General features: G+C 44.6%; 1 protein-coding gene across 1 annotated transcript in view; it reads right to left on the bottom strand.

The window, feature by feature from the left end:
• Positions 1-3,274: 3,274 nt before the first annotated feature.
• Serpine2 (serpin family E member 2) overlaps positions 3,275-21,555 on the bottom strand; it is a 57,523-nt gene continuing 39,242 nt past the window's right edge. Inside the window, exons 4-9 of the mRNA XM_050161068.1 lie at positions 19,418-19,615; positions 11,230-11,428; positions 9,715-9,815; positions 7,986-8,072; positions 5,294-5,377; positions 3,275-3,901 (exon numbers count right to left, since the gene is read on the bottom strand). Of these exons, the coding sequence (XP_050017025.1) occupies positions 3,864-3,901; positions 5,294-5,377; positions 7,986-8,072; positions 9,715-9,815; positions 11,230-11,428; positions 19,418-19,615 (707 nt within the window). The 3' untranslated portion in view covers positions 3,275-3,863. The remainder of the gene's footprint in view (positions 3,902-5,293; positions 5,378-7,985; positions 8,073-9,714; positions 9,816-11,229; positions 11,429-19,417; positions 19,616-21,555) is intronic.

Below are 21,555 nucleotides of genomic sequence, written 5' to 3'. Positions count from 1 at the left end.
AGCTCTCTCCTGTAGCCGAGCCTGATCTCACCTCTCCCAGAAGTCAGTGCTGATGGGTCCTTGAAGGGAGTGTTGGGTACTCTGTTGACTCGCTGAACCACTGCAGCTATTCAGACACCTTCATGTGAAGCTCAGACATCACCCAGATCATTTTCAGAAACACAAAGCGACAGGCATAAAGGGTACCCTCTTGAACCCTTTGTAAAGTTCTGGTTGAGTGGAATTTTTTTCCCAGGTCACCTGCCATTATTTCCTTTATGGGGCAAACACTTGATAGGCCAGTAAGACATCAGAGCATCTAGCATATTTGGGTCAATGTCTTCTCTCATTTTCCAGTGTCTCAGGAAAAACTGGAAGTACCCATCTCATTAAGTGACAGAGTGATTTCACTGGTAGCTGGCTCCATTTCCCCGAAGGTCTTCCATTTTGTTACTCTAAGAAAATTGCAGCCTGCCTCCTGCTCAGACTCAGTGTGGCATCTAATCTATGGTAAATCATTCGCTCAACCGTGTCCACAGAGTAAAAGTAGTCTCTCACAGGCCTGTCATTTTCCTACCAGTCTCCATATCTTACATTTATCCCAGTTTCCCTCCAGGAAAGGAGCTTTCAGAAAATTGATATTTTTGAAGACAAGGCCTGCAGACTGATTGGCTTAAATATATCACAAGGTAAAAGGTTATGCATGAAAAAAGATGAGAGGAAGAGTTCCCCTCTGGCCCAATGGACTGCAAACAGATTTGATTCTAAAATCAGAGAGGAGCAGAATGTGGGTGCTGAGTGGAGGGACAGTAGAGATGGCCGACTTGGGAAAACTAAGGGAGAAGAGGCTTGCCTGGTACCTTGATGCCATGACTTTCTAAATTGGGTGCATAACTGAACTTTGAAACTTTACCAGACACTTGGAAATTTAATGTAACCAGTCAAGTATGAACAACATTCTTGGAGAATAGCGCATCTCTACACATGCACTAGGACTATTCAAGCGTCCAGCAAACTCTCTGGTCCTTTTTGGAAAGAGCACTGCTAGAAGAGTTGGGACTCAAGGGACTGTTTGGCTTTTACACTTGGACATCTTCTCTCCTGTACTCATTTTATCCCGCTTCTCTACTGCATAAATGTACATGTGATGTGGGGTTCCCCTCTGTATGTTGTGAATATGTTTTTTCACCATTGGTTAATAAAGAAGCTGCTTTGGCCGATGGCAAGGCAGAATAGAGTTAGGAGGGCAAACTATGCTGGGAGAAGGAAGGCAGAGTCAGGGAGATGCCATGTAGCTGCCAAGGAGACACCAGAACCTTATTGGGTAAACCATAGCATCTGCAGTACACAGATGAATAGAAATGGGTTAAGATATAAGAGCTATGTGGGCATATGCATAAGCCATTGGCCAAGCAGTGTTGTAATTAATATAGTTTCTGTGTGATTATTTGGGTCTGGGCAGCTGGAAAATGAAGGCACAGTCTCTGACTACATACTTGAAACAGGCAAGTACTTTCCCATGCCAAGACTGTGCCTGTCCACCCCAAGATTTGGGAAAAGGACTCCTGGCAGACACTGTGTCAACCTGCCTGGAAGAAGAGATGGATGCTCTCGTAGGTGGTAAAGCGCTGCCTCTGGGCTTGTCTCTGAGGGTGCTTCCGGAAGCGTGGCACTTGGATCATTGGACAAAGGAAGACCCACTTTCACTCAGGGTGGAAGGGTATCATCCCATTGATGGACAATAAACTAGGACAACACAGGGAAGGCAACATTTTTCTTCTGGAGTTGGGACTCCATCTCCTGATTAGACATTCTAGCCCCAGGTTCTGAAGCCCTTGGCCTCTTACAGTTACATCATGGTCCCTTCACTGCTCAGGCCCCAGACTGAGCTGTGTTGCCATCTTCTTTGATCCTCCGGCTTACTGACGGTATACTGCAAGAGTCTTGGCCTCCGTAACCACAGGAGAGAATTCCTGTAACAACCTGCCTCTCATGTGTATCATACTAGTTCCTTCTCTAGAAAACTCCAAACTTAAGTAAACAAGTAGATGAAGGCAATATATAATCTCATCTCATTGCTACTGGCACTATTGTTTTAAGTAATTCAAAACACATTATTGACGCGGGGTAGAATAAAACCCAGTAAGACTGGCTCTAATAGGCATTAATAACAAGGAGCGTGTTTGCCAGAATGTATGTGGCTTGAGGGAACTATTCAAAATAGGCTGTTGGTATTTACTTCCTTTTGTTCTGTGGTTTCAAATACATGGAATTAAATAGTTGCAAACAATATAGTTTAGTCCACTTTACAAGTAACAATTACTGTATCTAACAAGGTCAAATAGTGCTGAATACGACTGACATTTTGATGTAGCATAAATTGTGGAGCTTCTGGGCTCAAAATAGCAATAAATTCTTAAGTTTTGATAAGAAGTGTTTTATATGGTCTTAAATTTTTAAAATTTCACTTGTTATTTGGGGTGTGTGTATGCAAGCTACATTGTGCATGCAGCGGTCAGAACAACCTATGGGAGTCAGTTCTTCCACCACGTGGGTGCTGGGGATTGAACTTCGGTCCCTCAGGCTTGGCTGCAAACACCTTTACCTGCTGACCCATCTTGCTGTTTCCATGTTTTCAAATTTTCTGATGACAGGCAGGCTATATTTTTCTAGAAACTTACTTTAAAATGCCCAGTAAATTTTAACACAAGTGTGATGTTTAAATTCAGCAGGAAAAAGTATTCCTCTACATGAAACAAAAACTGTCAATTTGAACAGCATCCCCTCCCACCAGTCCCACCAAAATCAAAACATTTACTGTTGCTTAGATTTTTCAAAATAGAGAAATCTCCAGAAACTTCTTTTCTGTACTTGATGGGGCACTTGTCTTCAGAGAATCCTTAGCTACTGCTCAAGGGGACTGCAGCTGAGAACCAGAGCTGGGATTCCCATAACAGTTACTGCTGGAGGAGGTCTGTAAACTGATAGGAATTGAGTCAAGGGATGACAATTGCTTGTCAGGCTGCAAGGAAAAGGACAGAAAAAGTCAGGGGCTTTGAAGCTCCCGCAAGCTGCGTCAGTACAGAGGCTCACCGTGAGAGGTCGGGGGAAGGTGTCTGGAAAGGCTGTTTCTTTTGATGTCATTTTTCACACAGAGAAATGGCTTCTTTGAAATTTCTACTACTCGTAACACTTTATTTCTTACTTTGTACAAAATACAAAAATGCCAATCCAAAGAGTATGGACCAGTAGTGACAGGTGCGTGGCTTGACAGCAAATTGTGTCTAGCGAGACGTTAGTTTTCAAACTTTATTTTAGTGGATACATGCGTTATATAAAACAACCATAGCAACAACAACAAAAACAACACACGAAGAGGCTACAGCTTTCGCTAGTTCCACCCCTTACCAGCTTCAAGCCTTTGGGTGGAAGTGAGGAGGGGGGAAATCAAAAAGGCAAATGATGTTTTTCCCATAAAAAGAACTATAAAATGTCTTTTTTTTTCTCCTGTCACACTGATTAAACTTCTCCTGGAAAGTCACACATATAAACAAAAACGAAACGAAAGTCCTGAACTGGATAGACAGCAAATACTCAAGGGGGTTGTTAATCTAGGTAACTGATCAGTAGTTTAAGGAACTCTGTTGGACGTCTTGAAGCCCCCCGGTTCATTCTTCACAGCCGCATCCCAGCCATCCTGCCCTTTCTTCCGACACAGCCCTGACCAGAAACGCTTGCGTCACTGAACCATTGCTATGAACCAGTTTAAAAAAAAAAAAAGCGGTGTACAAAAATATTTAACAGAACTATGAAAGATGTGGAGAAGGGAGTCTTCTTCAGAACAAAGTCATCTTCGCTTTGCGTGCGTTTCTTCTGCCTATTCTTCAGGGCTTGTTTATCTGCCCCAGGAACAAGATGGCACCTAGAGGATTCAAAAGAGAGAATGCTGAACTCCTTAGAATGAATGCACAGGGCAAGATGGAAGGTGCTGCATGCTGGGTCGGGAGGTCTCTTGGCCATCTGTGCCATTCCACAGAACTTTCTCCAAGGGCAGAAAGAGTCTCCACCTTCACTGTGTGATATGGAACCCAGTTCTCCAATGTGGTGGCTGCAGTGAGGATGGTGTGGTAAGAAGTTGAGATTTTTTTAAAAAGATTCTTATTTATTTATTATGTATACAATATTCTGTCTGTGTGTATGCTTGCAGGCCAGAAAAGGGCACCAGACTTCTTTACAGATGGTTGTGAGCCACCATGTGGTTGCCGGGAATTGAACTCAGGACCTCTGGAAGAGCAGGCAATGCTCTTAACCACTGAGCCATCTCTCCAGCCCCAGAAGTTGACATTTTAATTGTCATTTTAAAGGAAGTTTAGGTTAAGTAGCCACGCGCTGTGAGAAGCTCCAGTGTTGGACTGATCGACTCTGACACAAATGGGGACATGCAAGACAAAAAGGAACTACACCTTCTGATTAAAATAACAGCAAACAATAAAACCTATTAGCAACCATTTATATGGAATGTGAAGCCAACCTTTCCATAAAGGCAGGATTATACCTCATAGAGGGGGAGGGATTAGCACCTAAGGAATGACAACCAACTTTGGAAATGCATATATGTGCACATGTATCCATATACAGCTGCCCACATACACTACACATACAGGCACACACACACACATACACACACAAACATGCAGAAGCTAAAGATCAGAGCTCAGTTAAGGAATAAAGTAAGGCTAAGATCTATTGCATGGAAAATTTCCTCACAATGTATCTGAGTGGTCTTACAAAAGGTGAAGACAGAGTGTGTCACAAAAATTTAAGGTATTTTTTTAAACTATGGGGGTATGCCGAACCTCCTCCTCCTTTTTTTTTTTTTAAAGATTTATTTATTTATCATGTATACAACATTCCTTCTATGTATGCTTGCAGGCCAGAAGAGGGCACCAGATCTCATTACAGATGGCTGTGAGCCACCATGTGGTTGCTGGGAATTGAACTCAGGACCTCTGGAAGAGCAGTCAGTGCTCTTAACCTCTGAGCCATCTCTCCAGCCCCCAAACCTTCTTATATAGTAAAAACCACCACCTTCCTCCAAAAGTATAATCTGGGCAATCTTTGAAAGGTCTCATCAAACTCTGTAACACAGATTTGATTTTCCTTCCTCTTTAAAGTCGGGGGTTACAGTATTCATAGTGCCGTCTACAGTGGACACGAAGAAAGAGATTGAGGGCCACACTGATGGCCACTACCGTAGCCGGAGAGCACCTGTCTGGTGATGGAAAGCCAGGGATGAGACCGAAGAACCACTCACCTGTGGGATTATGTCGGATGAAAAACAGGAAAGGCCTGTCTACTATAAACCAGGGAGGCGATGACCTTGCAATTAGGATTGCGGCTATGGAAAGAAGCAGAGGCGTTAGCCAATCAGCAGTAGGCCAGTGACTATACTCCCAGATGCTGGTGTCTGAGGATACACTTGCTTTGTCTCCTGACTTGGCATGTTATAATGATTTCAACGGTAGCCACTTGTTGAACACTGAGCTGGGCTTTTCACAGTTACTGTCTCCTTTATTCTGTAAAAGCCCCATCTTCACAACAAATATACTTAGTCCTCATAGACCTATGAGGACTGAATGGCATAAAACACATTATTGCTCTCAGGACGGAGACCGCCGCCAAATGGGCATCCAATGCCTATTTGCTGTTATTATAAGCTATTTTTACCCATGCCATCTGCCATGCTAATAAAACCTCTGGACTTCTTTAACCTTCCCACATCCTTTCTGAAGATTGAAGGCCAGCTCGAAATGCCTAACTGTTGGTTCCGTGCCTTCTCCCTATTTTGGTGCCCCGTGTGATTGCAATGTAGACGGCTCATCCGCACACGCTATGCTAGACCACTGCTCAACTCATTACTGTGGGTATCTGCTTTAGAAAGCACTCCTTGCTATTCCTGCAATTCTGGGGATAAATCAGGGACCACGTGATGGCTGAGCAAATCATCTGCCAGTGAACTACACTCTAGCCTGACAGAAAGCTTCATTAGACACATAGATATTAGATCTGTCTGCTTTACTGACCAGTGGCTGGCCCCATTCAACGAGACCATGAAGGCTGGTATAACCACCAGTGTCTGGTACAATGGCTCAGTGCTTTCCTCAAATTTCTGAATGACAGGAATGACTTGGGCTTGCTCTTAGAAAGTGAACACTCAAAAGTTATGCTGGGAAAACTGCTTCACCCAGAATTACAAACAGACAGCAGGCAGTATAGACAGAATTGTGTCTCCCTAAAATTCCTATATTGGGGCACTAAGTTCCTAATATGGTTACACTTGGAGATAGACCCTTCACAGAAGCTATAAGGGACCCCGAAGGACCTAGAGGTGAGGCTTTGACCCAACAGAACTGATGTCCTTATTAAGATGGGTAGGGACACCAGGGATGTGGCAAGACCACATGAGCATACAAGCCAAGGAGAAAGACCTCAAGATAAGTCAAGCATGCTGCTACTCTGACCCTGGACTTCTGGCCTCAAGAACTGTGGGAAAATAAATATCTGCTAAGTTCTCCAGCCTCTGGCATTGTCACGGAAGCCTGTGGTGACTAATTCAGCAGCGACGCAGTGGCAACTGGAACCCTGAGCTTGATTTGGTACACTCTTGTGGTCTTGAAATTCCTAATAAAATCTAGAACAGTGACTCTATATTTCCAGTCACAAAGGGCTCCTCTACAAATCACATAGCTGGCCCTATCTAGAATATTCATTGGTAAAACTGAGAAATCACTTTGATCAAATTTAAGATGTAGCAATCATCTAGAAAAGACAAAGGGTATTTTAAAAATTTTAAGCCTCGTATTTTAGGTCTTTATGTTAAATGCCATTTTAAAGTGACAGGGAAAAATGTAAGCCTTTGTTTGGGATGTAATAAGGGGCTGACTATACAGACTAAATAACTGTTTCATGGCTAGAAATAGTCAACCATCCAGCCACATGTGCAGTGAAGTTACTCTGTGAGATTACAGGTTGCAGCTCAGTCTCCTCATCCCATCGCACACGGGTCTGATGGCAGTGATGGTGCTGGCAAGGGGTAGGTTTTCTCTCCTTTAAGCTACCAAGAGGACAAATGCAGATGTTCTACTGGTCAAGGACGGATACCCAGAAATCCTCTGAAGTCCTGTGAATGATGCCGATTCTTCACATTGTCCTGGGAGACCGACCCGATGAGCTATGTTTCCGTACTAGCTATTATGTTTCAAACTAAAGATGGGCCTTTCCAGTCTATAAAGTAGGCAGATGCTCTTTATTTTCCTGAGAGCAAGGACCAACATGTAACTGTGCTCGGGCTAAGTCTATAACACCAACCCTTAATTTGATAAATAAAGCTTTTTTTTTTTTTGAAGATGAAGTGAGCCATACCCACTCAGTTGCAGACCTCTGCTGCATTCTCGATATATTTGTGGACTTGAGGACTTGTGCTGGCCACATGGAGACCCACAAGTATAAACAACATACTATCTGGTTCTTTCCAGTGGAATGCCCACTCCCTTCCTAAATGAAATTCCTACACTAACGTAATTTTTTTTTCCCCTCAGTGCTAGTGTTCAAACCCAAGGCCTTGTGTAACTTGGGTGAGTACTCTACCACTAAGCTATACTGCTGACATCAACATTGTCTTTGTCTTCGTCGCCATCATCATCATGATGAAATACTTCATCCTCCCATACTCATCATTATTATTATCATCATCATCATCATGATGAAATTCTTCATCTACCCATACTCACTGCTGTCTCCCAAGGGTCGTCGTCATCATCATCATCATCACGAAATACTTTGTCTATCCATACTCATTACGCCTCCCAAGGGTCAGCTCCCCTCTCCTACCTCCCCAGTGCTCAGCTGGAAACGAGGCTCCCTAGAAGTTTGCTAAGCTGACGAGTGAACTGGAACGTGTCTGCTTTCCTACTGGAAGTGGCCTTGCCATGTGACCGAGCACTTACTTGTCGCTGCTGAAGCTTTGGTTCCATCTTCACTGACTTCAATTTTTGCTTTTTGCAAGATGTGAGAGACATGAAGGCTTTCTGACCCTGTTCCCAGAAAAACACAAAATCAGCACTTGTTCCATGAGCATGCCATCTATAGCGTCAGGAGTAACCTCAAAGTCATGGCAACTCTCAGTTTGTGTAAAAAAAGGGTCCGAAGTAACCTCTGACCATCCTATAGATTAAGAGTATTAGGTGGCAGTCACTTGCGGTGGATTTCAATTTCTGCTAAATGATTTGTAATTGCTACTTCTTGGAGGGATCCCCACACCCCAAGTGTTTTAGCACCTTTACTCATTTCAACTCAGGCCATGACTAATTTTAAGAATGAAAAGAATAGAGATTTGTGAAATGCCATTTTTTTCTGAAGAAGAAAGACAAGGGCATTATGCAATTACAAATTATCCATTTTAGGAAGGATTGCAGATGGGGAAACCGAGGCTCACAGGTTAAGAAAGCTGCCCCTAGTCAAGTGGTAAGTTAGCCGCAGGAAGTGCTGGCTTTCCCAGCCCATTACCACCCACCAGCACAGTAGTACGAGAAAGGGAGTCCCGGGAAGGGCCAGGCACAGAACTGCAGCTGTCTTGGGGACCCTCCAGTGAGGGTCCTCATTTCCGTCTCACCAGAGCCCAACAACAAATAATTCCCACTGGGTGGCACCAACTCCAGTCAGCATGAACCTGACGGGATATGGGTCTGGATGAAGGGAGCAAAGGGATTTTTTTTTTTCTGGGGAGGTCACCTGGGTTTGCATTGTTTACACAACACCCAGCTCTAATATGGCTAGTTGTAACTAGATACATGTTTATGTGACTACAAGGTTCAAGAGAAAAGAATAGAGATCAGAACCCCTGGTCCTCCTGCTTGACATTTAGACTCTAACAGGTGATCCTGAACAAGAAGTGCTTCTCAAACTTTATGAGGCCAAAGGACCCCATTGAAATAAAGGTTGTGATTCAGGAGGTCTGGATCAGACCCAAAAGACGCTTTTTTTTTTTTTTTTTCCGAGACAGGGTTTCTCTGTGGCTTTGGAGCCTGTCCTGGAACTAGCTCTGTAGACCAGGCTGGTCTCGAACTCACAGAGATCCGCCTGCCTCTGCCTCCCGAGTGCTGGGATTAAAGGCATGTGCCACCATTGCCCGGCCAAAAGACACATTTTTAACACAGTCCCAGGTGATGCTAATGTTCTGGGCAAAAGACCAGGAATGAAAGGGAGTGGGAAGATCAATGCAGCAGAGAGAGAGAGAGAGAGAAAGAGAGAGAGAGAGAGAGAGAGAGAGAGAGAGAGAGAGAGAGAGAGAGAGAGAGAGAGAGAGAGAGAGAGAGAGAGAGACTGTGTGTGTGTGCACTTTCAAACCCAAGGGAAAAGTTTGTATTAGAAAATAAAGAACTAAGTCCTAATTAAGAGGCAAACTATGGGGTTTGGGATTACAAATATTGTTCAGCAGTCAGGCAATACATGTAGAAGTCCTTAATCTCCTGGTCCCTCGGGCCTCACATGAAACGCAGGAGTAAATGATGAATGCTGATTGACAGGTTTACAGTCAACAGCATCCTTTGACAATGCATCAAATTAAAACTTGCACAGGTTTAGAGCAAGACACTGCTGATTTTGATTTTTCTTTTTGAGCAAATAAGGACCTGCAACATTTTCCTGAAGTTTAAGTAAGTTTTAAACTCGACATACTTGTAATTTTTGCGAAATTTGCCTTCAATGGCTCAAACATCTCAGTGATGCCAAGAGCTTTCAATGGCTCCTTCAGATCTGTTTGTGCCACAGCTGTGAACCTACATGAAAACAGAAAATGTGGGGGGAGAATCAAAATGCTCTAAATGATTCAAACATGACAAAATTAGCTCCTATTTACAAACAGATGTTCCAAGGAAGACGCAGAACACCATTCCGAACAGCAGCCTGACTAATGTTTAAGTGCCAGGTAAGTAGACAACACGTCCTCTACTCATTCACAGTGAGCATGGCCGTCCACGTGGGACAGGTAAGCAGACAACACTTCCTCTACTCATTCACAGTGAGCATGGCCATCCACGTGGGACAGGTAAGCAGACAACACATCCTCTATTCATTCACAGTGAGCATGGCCATCCACGTGGGACAGGTAAGCAGACAACACATCCTCTATTCATTCACAGTGAGCATGACCATCCACGTGGGACAGGCACTCCATAGCAGATATTTGATTAAATGTTATTCAGTGACTTATAAGAGTGGCTAGGATGTATTTAACATTTAAGAAGCATTTATTTTTATCTTATAGATGTATAAGTATTTTGTCTGCATGTATTTATGTGCACCACATGTACACACGGTACCAAAGAAGCCAGAAGAGGCCACCAGATCCTCTGGAATTAAGAGTTGTGTGCTACCACGTGGGTGCCAGAGACCAAATCCAGGTCCTCTGTAATAGCTGTAAGCACTCTTAATTGTGGAGAGCTACCACTCCAGCCCCCTTGGGGTAAGAGGTCTAGTGCTTGTGTGTATAAGTACTACTCTTGATTACTTATCTCAGTGCCTGGAGAATTAAAGCCATTAGAGTTTTCTACTCTCACGGAGCTGTGGTTAGACCCTCTGGGCAGTGAGAAAGCTGGTAACAATGAAAAGTTAACAAAGGAGACAAATTACAGCACTCCCTCCACATACTGGAAAATGGCCTTTGAACTCTCGGGAATTAGGACGCACCAAGAACTGGGGCTGCTTCTGCCCTAGCCTTGAGCCATAACATTAGAAATTCCACCTAAAATTTACTTTGGGTGTATAAAAGAAAAGCTGCCTTAAATACGGATGCAAAGAACTTAACTGATCTCATGGGCGTTGGGCTTTAGTAGCGTCTAGCTGAAACCTGAACGATCAGTGACGATCTCTCCAAGCTCCATGCTACATGAAGATACGTGTGTGCTTTTCAATTCTCCAAATGGAAAGAGTTATGTTAGAAATTGTGACAGATTCATGGATTTGCACTTGTGGGGATGTTCTAAGGCCAAGACTGCTTACTTTTATTTAGTATCCTCTTTATCCCACCACAAACAGGCACAGCATAGGCTCAAAGGAAGCTTTCAGAAAACATAGCCTGGTTTCCCCCCCCCACTCTCTACAAACAAACCATCTTAGCTCCCTGTTTCTCTTATGCATTATGAGTTGTCCCTTGAACAGTACATCCTTTCTTTTAAGGGAAGGGACACTTACTTGGGCAGAACCAGCTGCATCCTCTTGGGTACCATGGTGTTCATCCAGCTATCGATGGTCTTGGTACTGATGTGGGGGATGATGGCTGAGAGTGAGGTGGAGCTCTCAGTGGGCAGGGCGATCAGCATGCTGATGCTTTCACCATGGTAGGGCAGCTCAATGAAGTTGTACCATAAGCCATTCGGGGTGCTGGTCGACCCTAAAGAAATCAGAGGCAGATGTGGTGTACGCTTGATGACTGCCAGACGGGACACAAGTGGCTGGCGGTCACCAGGGAAGCTGCACAGCAAAGACAGCAATTCAGTCCGCAAAGCTCCCTTGGCTACAAATAGCTCCCTCAGAAGGACAAAGATAAGGACAATGACTTCTTTCTTCCCTGGTGCAGAATTCTCGGTCTTCAGTCTAGACAGAATGCCTCTGGGCATTGCTAAACTCACTTTAATTCTGCTGAATAGAATGTAAGTAGATCATTAGGTACTCGTCACACAGTGCTTTGTAAGGGGTTGACCTTTAATGGGTAAAAGAATAAATTAAAGTTACTTTTGAATTTTTTTTTTTACATTTTATTTTGTTTTAGAAAACACCATACATTATGTTTAAGGTGCACAATATGATGGTATAGGCAAGACCCAGCAAAACCATTTCTATATACAGTGAAGCCAATTACCATCCCCATTACATTTCATAGTTACCCATTTTAAAGGAAAAAAGGAGCAAGCTAGCTGGGCACCAGGTTTCATTTCTATGTCTCAAGAGTGGATACAGGATGACCAGCTGCCTCATACCACTGCTACCATTAATGTTCCCCCATAATGGATGACACCCTTACACCGTGAGCCGAAATAAGCCCTACGTTCCCTTAGCTGCCATCTTTAGGTACTTTCTCACAGCAACAAGCAAAGTCACTAATACAGCCACAGACAACAGACGATAACAGCAACTGCATAGTACAACAGAGCAGCCAGAAGGTCCCTGCTGGCATTTCTAGATCGATGGGGGGAGGGGGGATTTCTAAGATCTTTATTAAACATTAAACCTTTAAACATGAACTCTGTGAGCCTGATGAGGTGACATGGCCTCCCTGTCCCAACTCTCTACACAGACAGAAACATCAGATAATTACAGTATGGACCTCGCAAGGTGCTGGGATGGTAAAATGAGAAAAGATAATATACGTACGAGTTAGCAGGGTGCCCACGGAGCCCTCCTCTACATGAAGTGCAACGTAAGAAAGAGAAAAGAGGAAGCGAGAGCGCCTGAGACTTTTCACTGGACCTTTCTTGGTGGATGACATTGGCCAATCATTGCTTTTGAGGTGAGGAACTTCAGACAGGGTGCACCTCCAGAGGAGGACGAGAGAAGGGCAAAGAGAGAGGACAGCCAAGAGACGAGCAAGCTTTGTTCTGCCACAGCCACTCTTCTGTAAAATGTAAGCAGCCGAAGGTGCTAGAATAGCTGACTCCATAGGACAACAGAATTGTCCAGGGCCGGGGGGAATCTCTCGTTCTCCCCAGCCACAGGCGGCACTAGGCTGTAGCAAGCCTTGGAATCGTGTGGCCTGACTTAGCTCGGAATTGCTGTAAGCACAAGTCAGCCCGGATTCTGGCTTGGGACTAGCCACCAATCAAAGTTAGTATTCTTCATCTTTACTTCTAGCCGGAGTGATGAAAACGGTCTCAGTGGAAACTGAAAAATCAACGAGAACGCGAAAAAAATACCCAGCTCCCAATGAGCCCCTTTAACCCCTGAGGAAAACATCAAGTCTCCAGCTCTAGTGGAGCTAATTTTTAGAAACTGTGAAAAGTGGGAAGTAGTTACTAAATTATTGCTCTGGGGTAGAAAACAAAGACCTAGAGAGATTAATTGCTACAGAAGTGTGTGTAATTCGTCTAAGGAGGATTAAAGCTATGAATGATGCGAAGTGTGAACGAGGGTGTGTGTGGGTCGGGGGAGGTAAGTGGCTCACAGGTTAACCCAACCTTGGCTGGGTACTGACGCCATTACTGACCAGTAAAAGCAGCACACATTAACCATTCTATGTAGACACACGTCTGCTGGATGTTTGACCTTTTCTATCGATGCATCTGACCCCAGGACTGGGTAACCATTGCCAGCAGGCGGGCTGCATCTGTCCATACCCATGCTCTACTCAGCTGGAGAAGTGGGCAGATGGACGGACACCTCTGCTCTCTCTCCCATCCCAGGCACTACATCCTAGACCCATCACCTTTTTACAGAGGCCAGATGTGAGACTGAGAACACAGAGAACCTGGATTCAGAGCCAATTTGGACAGCTCGCTCAGCCAATGACTGCAGCAGAATTCATCAAGACGACGCACACACACACACACACACACACGCAGCACAATCAGGCATGTAGCAAAGACTTTCATACTGAAGGGAGCGGAGTCTGACCAGTTTTTGAAATGAGATCTTGGTATTGATTCCAGGCTGACCTCAAGTGAGAGATACTTCTCTGTCAGCCAGTTACAAGGATTACAAAGCGCAGCCATGAAGATGCCCAGCTGCCTCACTTCTGGAACGATCAGTTACTCCTCAGTTTAGACACAAAGCTGACCTACCATGGGGAACCACACAGTGCCAATGGGTGTGACACATATCCAGGAAGACAAACCATACAGGAAAGCTGGGGTCAGGGCACAGGGCCTCTAGCTGTCCCACAGATCTTCCCTTCAAAGATCTTCCCTTAACTGTGTAAAACTCAACATCTGCCGAATACACCACGAGCTCTTCTGTGAGGATGATTTTCTACAGAGTAGCATACATGAAGCGGGTCCCTCACTCCAAAAAGAAACAAGGAAGCCCTTTCTCTGAGATGAATGATGTCATAGTCAAGAGTCAAATATGAGGAATGTGAAGACTGGAGAGTTTGCTTAGAAGATGCATGTACAGCGGGGGCTTTCATGCTAGAAGGGCCCTTTAGGACTCTGATTCCCATGGCAAGTCCTACAAGGAAGGACACAACTCAACTCATTGAAATGCTACAAATGCTTTATGGTCTGTAAAATCAAGGAGAATACTTGAAATGCTATCAGGCAAGCATGAGAGATGGCTGTCCCTGTAATGACCCTTGGCTACGAGTCAGAGTGAATTTCCTGACCCACTTGAATAGGGACTGAAGAATGTATTTGGAAACAACAAATTGATCCTCTGAGGATGGCCGTCTACGTTAGAGACTGGAGTTCAGGGCAGGCCTGAGGACAGCTGACGGAGAAGAAACGAGGCATAAGCAACTGGGAGAGTCAGAAAAGGCGCTGTGGGGAGAGCTTGCCAGAGCAAGAATACACCTAGTCTTGGGAACCACAGCTTAGCAGACAGCAAAGGGGAAGTAGTATTGGTGGGTAAGTATGAGCTGCAGACAGAGAAGAAAGGAGACTAGAGATGGGGGACTGGAGGGATCTCAATTGGTAAAGCGCCTGCACACAAGCATGAGGACACAAGTTCAATTCCCAGTGTCCCTGTAAAAACACAGACAGGGTGGCAAACTTGTAATTCTAGCTCTGGGGAAGCCGGGACAGGTTCCATGGCCATGCTGGAGGTTCCATGGCCAGCCAGCCTAGCTGAATCGGTAAGCATCAGGTTCTGTGAGAGACACTGCCTCAAAAAGTAAGGTGGAGAGTGATTGTGGAATATACCCAAATAGGGACCTCTGCCTTCAGTTCTACACAAACCTGCATACATATGAGCATTGCACAATACATATATGAAGAAGTCTGGTTATTTGTTGTGTGTGTGTGTGTTTTTCCAGGATAGGATCTTTACAGTATAAATTCAAGCATTTAAGCTGAGCATTTATAAGAACTCTGATGAACAATATGTATTTAAGCGAATTTCCTCTAGGAATAGCGCTAAGAGCTTTTTACACATTTATGCTAAGGAACACTGACTGCCGTGTTATTAGAGGAAAAAAAAAGCAACCACTAGCCACAAAATATTATGCAAGTTTATATTATGAAAAAATATGCAGCTAAAAAAACAGTCTTGTAAATCCTAACGAATTGATGAAAAAACAGTTCTATGACTATAGTAGCTAAGGAACAAAACAGATTGTGGGATAAACATTGCACTGTGATCCTTTGCATGCAAAAAGGCTACAAATACATTCTTATGTATTTATAGAATAGGTTGAAAATTATATACCCAGAGCTTAAAAGGGGCTTTATCCTAGGAAGTGGGATTAGAGGACTGCATTTTTTTCCTGCTTTATATATGTGGCAGCTGGCTTTGCAGTGAGAGCCTGTATGTCCTTCCCCTAAACAGTTCTTACAGCTCTTCCTAAGTGGAACTCTATCCTTGAAGGTTTGTTCACTAGGAGGCACAAGTCAGAAGCATTGTCCTCGCCCCCCCCCCTCTAGTCTCCACCCTCTCACCCTGATGTTGCCAAGTGGGTCTCCCTAGAGATGCCGAGAAGTAAAGAAGGCAGATCCTCTGAATGGCAGTGTTTCAGCAAGGGGAACCAAGACTTGGCTGAGGCCCCACAGGAGATCCTGCAAGTCATGTGGGTTTGGGTACAGCAACCTCTTGAGTTCTGGCTGGGCGCGTTGGCAGAGGGTGAGGAGACGGGCAAAAATGGCCAACAGGCTAAGAGGTCTGTAGCCATGGAAATGAATGTTTGCTTGGAGCCACTGTGGCCTGCTGGACCCTCCTCACAGGCCCAGGCATATAAGCCTGTCACACCCGGACAAGCTGCTTTGGTACCCAAGTGTGAAACTAGGGAACTCTTACATCACACACTCCAGAAAGAAGCCAGACTCCAAGCTGGGATTCCAGGTAGATACAATGTCAGGTACAGAAAGGAGGGAAAGAAAAGTTGAGTCCATGCTGCTTGCTGAACTGACTTGCAGGGAAATGGGGTAGGGGCAAGAACACTTACATACTCGGTTCTGCGCTAGGTACAGCATTACAGTGAACAGGAAGCAGACATGCCATCAGGCTGGGGCATCTAAGCAGAGCTTAGTGAAGACATTATATAACGTGTGGGGAGAACAGAGAAACTGCTATGGATGGTTACAGACACTGGTCACCATTCCCAGCCTCGGGGCACAGGGTGACCTAGAGAGAATGAGCTCTGGACTTTTGGGGGGAAGGAGGCTGCAGCCTTGGTGTCATTGTGGGGAGAGATTGGGAAGTTAATGCCCTCAGTCTTCCCCCTTTCCTCACCAGTCACCGGTTAGGTCCACACTGACCACTCTCATAGGAAGCCAGGGAGTAGGAGTTCAAAAAGTCCTTCCACCTGCAGACAGCAGGAGAAGGAGTGAGTCAATCAAAGCAGGCAGATCTACATTCTCCTAGTCATTCTCCTTCCTCCAGCCCCCATCTCCTCTCTCTCCACTCCAAGTGAACTGATAAAAATGCATTTATATCGAGGATGCAGTGCAGAAATAGAGAGTTTGTCTAGCCTGCCCAAGGCCCTGGGACCCATCCTCAGCACCACAAAAAGATGTATTTGTATGTACCCAAGGCAAAGTAAACCTGTATGTTCTTGGACAAATCAGTCTGAACTCTGAAGAAGCCCTCAAGCGTTTCTCTCTGGTAACAGACTATATACTCAAGAAGAGCAGGCTACATTCCTATAAAATATTGAATGCCAGCAGGGTAGTGGTGGTGCACATCTTTAATCCCAGCACTTGGGAGGCAGAGGCAGGAGGCTCTCTCTAAGTTTGAGGCCAACCTGGCCTACAAAGCGAATTCCAGAACATCCAGGGCTGTTACACAGAGGAAAGGAAAAAAGTTGTATGTCTGAATCTCCCAGAGGACTACCTAAAGAATCCTTGCATTTTAACCTTCTGTTTTGTTTTTAATAGAATAAGGGTTGTATAAGGATCCATTTAAAATAAAACATTTCTGTCTGGATATGCACTGGGGGTGCCGCCAGCACCCAATGGTGAGCTCAAACAGCAAAGTCCAAGAGTTGGAGATCAGAGTGACTGAAACGATGTTCAGGCGAACGGAGCTATTCACTATGTTCGGGTTCTTGGGATGAATGTCCTGTGCTGTTGTAAGTATCTAATATTTTTCAGTGAACGTTTATTGACTAGCAAATCTGGAGAATTCATTCCTAGAAGCCTGACCAGCATCTGACAAGATAGAAAGTGTTCTGATGGTGACACGCAGGAGCCGTGACTTAACTTGTACAGCAGACAGCCGGCGACAGGGCCATCTGTGTGGACGTGATGGTGACTGTGAATGAAAAGGGAACATCTGGAGGCTGGGGAGAGTGTCCTGCCCTCATAGAGGATGAGCGTTTACAGTTCCCAGCATGCACCCATGTTGGGTGGCTCATAACTGCCTCTAATTCCAGCTCCAGAGCATTAGATCCCCTTTTCTAGCTTCTCTGTGCACCCGCACACAGGCATACACAGAGAGAACAAAAACAAAAATAAATTCTTTTTTAAAAGGGAGGATAGAAAAGGAATAGAGGAGGGTATTTGGCACCCAGGGGGCCCAGTATAGACCGGACACTTGAAGCCTGTCATACAGACAGGAAGAGGAGATTTAAGGTGGATCAAGAATGCTCCAATGAAGTGAAATGTAAAAAAAAATAATCAGTCGTGGTTATCTGTGCTGTGGAAATGATGGCGCGCATAGGAGACTTTCCCCTCTACCTATAAGGTTGAGGGTACATGCTCCTTAAGAAGAAAGTTCAGGGGCTGGAGAGAGGAGGAAGAAAGCTTGGTAGGCAAACATGAGGACCTAAGTTCCAGTCCCCAGCAGCCACATAAACCTTGGAGACAGGAGGGTGGTTGGAGCTCTCCAGCTGTTACTCACAGGCGCCATGAGCGATTCTGTCTCAAAAGAATAAAGCAGAGAATGACAAGGTATGACCCCCGCCCCCCTCCACGTCCTCCTCTGGCGTCCACAGGTATGAACACACCTATACACCTACACACCCATACACCACACCGACACGCACACATCCATACACAGGAAGTTTCAACTTCAAGTGAGGAAATCGATGTTAAATCCCACCACTGTGAACATTTTCCTGAACATTCTCCAAGACACACCTGTATAGAAATGTACAGAAAGTATTTATGTGAGCATGGTTCATTACGGCATCTGCTGTTTTTTTAACCTGCCTTCTGAAATCTGATACACACTGCGCAATCTGATACACACTGCATAAACTTTCTTTTTATGTAGGGCTAAGTCTAATTACCACCTGTGTTCCAGGGCACAGCCATGCTTCAGAATTCAGATTTAGTATGATCTCCCTCATACTAAATGTGATCTTCTCAAGTACCTATATATATATCCCACTGAATATGTTAAATCGTCTGCGACCTACCAAACTTAATGCAACATGAATTGTTACTTCATCATCTTATTAGGGGCAGTGACAAGAAAACATATCTGTGTGTGTTTGATATGCACTTAACTGTTCTTTTTAAATATTTTCCATCTGAGGTAGGTTAAATCCAGAGAGACAGAACCGGGGTCTCTGAATGCAGCTTTGAACCAGGTTTCTATTTGCCAGTGTGGGATTATCTTCAGGTAGTAAGTTCTCTGGAGGGGGGCTGCTGGGCTAATGACATAGAGAAAGTCCTCTGGTTTATAGGTCCCCACTACCAGTAATGCTCAAGGGACCTACCCACCCCAAGCAGTAGCCATAAGTGGACTTTATTAGCCTTCCTAATTTTTGATAATGCGAGGAGCAAAAAAGAAACATAATTTTTATTTAGTAATATGTTTGCTAAGGGTGATTTGGTAGATTGCTTCATATGCTTAATGTTCATTTATATTGGTTTTGTTAGTTATCTTTCGTCCTACATTTTCAATCCAGAAGCCCACACATGTGACATGTTGATACATAATTGTTTTGCATGGTACAAAGACTTATGCGCTTAACAAAATCTTGCCTGGCCTGGCGGGGGTGGCGCGCACCTTTAATACTAGCACTCGGGAGGCAGAGGTAGGCAGATTTCTATGAGATTAGCCTGGTCTACAGAATGAGTTCTAGGACAGGCAGGGCTACACAGAGAAACCCTGTCTCGAAAAAGCAATAAAAGGGGGGGAGGAAATCTGTGGAGTATTGGCATCTCAGCGGTGAGCCGCCCCCCAGCTTTTCCCCCTAACAAAGCTCTGCTCTTGAATAGAGAGCACCGGAGAGCCTTGCCTTTCTGCTTCCAGCACATTCTAGAATAGACCTCACCCAACACGCACTCACCAGAACGGAACACGGAGAGCTGGGCCAGCATGGGCACCTGGTAGGGTTTTCCATCACCTGCCACGAAGGTCCGTTTCTTTGTGCTCTCGGGTTGAAACCTGGATTTCCACAAACCCTTGAAATACACTGCATTGACAAGGACCAGTCTGGTGAGGGCGCCATCGATCAGATTTGGGGAAAGCAGGTTGTCAATCATGCCTGTCAAGTCCAAGAACAAGGGAAAATATCAGCACTGGAGACCACACTGAGGGCAAACAGCAGCTAGCGGCAGAGACGAGAGTGAAAAAAAAAATCTTTTTTTTTTTTAAAGACTTAAATCAGATATTCTGATCTCCTGTGGCCTAAACTCTCTATGCAGCTGAGAATAACCGCACTTCTGACTCTCCTGCCTCCACCTCCCAAGTGGTGGTGGGATTTCTGTGTGGGACATCATGCCCAGCATAGTGGCATGGGAAACGGAACTGAGCAATCATTCTACCAGCTGAACTACATCAACAGCTCCTTAATTGGTTTCTTTTTTGTTTGTTTGTTTGTTTTTTGTTTTCCAAGACAGGGTTTCTCCGTGTAACAGCTCCGGCCGTCCTGAAACTCGCTTTGTAGCTCAGGTTGGCCTTGAACTCACAGAGATCTGCCTCACCCGCCTCTGCCTCCTTCAAAGTGCTGGGATTAAAGGCATATGCCACCACTGCCTGGCTCTCAATTGGATTTCAAAAGCACACTTTTTTTTTTTTTTTACTAATTTTTCTCATTCAAATAAAAAAATTTCAAGTAAAACTAAAAACATTAAAATAATGACTAGAAAAGACTGTTACTAGTTAGTTAAGAGTTTACCAAGCCTCAGCTCAAGAAATCATAACTAGTTCTCTAAGCCCCTTGTTTTAGAACATTTTTATGCATCTAGAATAAGCTATGTTTAATTATGAATTCTTTTAGATGTTTTCACTGACAATTGTCACGCGGCTGCCGACAAGTGTCCTTGGTGTTCATGAGATAACCAGTTTTGCTTGTCTTTGTTTGAAGCAAAGGTTCATGCAGTTCCCATCAAAGTAAACAACCCAGCCCGTGAAACGTCAAAGCTAAACTTCATTTCTTCTAAGACTTCAGAGACACTGGAACCAATCCTTGCTCATCAAAAGTCTCCTGATGACTCCAAGAACTGAAACTGAATACCATGTCCCCATTTAAGAGATGGGCATTAAGCTAGGCTCCAGGGGTACAGAGACAAGAAGAAATGGGGTTAGCCTGCAGGAAATGACTTCAAAGGCAAATGTTCTTGTGCCAGGATGAGCGTATGCCAGGATCTCACGTTAGAAGTGGAGGAACAAACAAGTTCTTCTCAGTTCAGAGTGTTGGAGGAGTCCTTCAAATGCCGCCCAAGCTTGATGTCTGGGTTCCTTTTTGCTTGGTTTTAGAAGGTTTAAAAGTAGGGGTGTAGGCTGGGCTGCAGTGGTGCACACCTTTAATCCCAGCACTTGGGAAGCAGAGGCAGGTGGATCTCTGTGAGTTTGAGGCCAGTCTGGTCTACAGAGCAAGTTCCAGGATAGCCAGAGCTACACAGAGAAACCCTGTCTTAAAAAGCGAAAAAAAAAAAAAAAAAAAAAAAGGAGAGGGGTATAAGGTGTATGTGTATATTAAATAGGAGTTCCTTATGCCCAACACTATTAAAATTTAATTTGCTTGATTTTAATCCATACATATAGCAACACATAGTATGATATCTGAAATGGTGACAGTAAAACCAACAGCTTCCATGGAGGCCAGATGGCTAATTTAAGCAGAGACTTTCATGACTCTTAGAATGAAACTCAACTCAAGAAAGAGGAGTTCTACTAGGCTAGGAAAACCTTGGAAACTGGTAAATAGCCCAGGGGACATTTCTGGTACTCGACATGTGGTCTCTTCAGTACTCTTCCTTCCACAAGGGGGCACCAACACCACCCAAGCCTGGTCCTGGCAAGCTGGCCTTGCAAACAGGCTCCTCCAACAGCACTCCTTGGAGCTAATGCCTGGTGCTCTGGATGCTGCTTCTGCCCCTTGTAGAGAACATTACTCAACTGAATCCATTCTTCCGTTGTATCCCATACCTCCTGTCCCTCCTCCCCACCTTGTCCTTCACTTTCCAGAGTCTGAGGGTTAGT

The sequence above is a fragment of the Alexandromys fortis genome, unplaced genomic scaffold (assembly GCF_014885135.2).
Source record: "Alexandromys fortis isolate MF-2015 unplaced genomic scaffold, M_Fortis_MF-2015_v1.1 scaffold_98, whole genome shotgun sequence".
Classification (NCBI taxonomy): Eukaryota; Metazoa; Chordata; class Mammalia; order Rodentia; family Cricetidae; genus Alexandromys; species Alexandromys fortis.
This window is presented reverse-complemented; position numbering and strand designations above follow the sequence as displayed.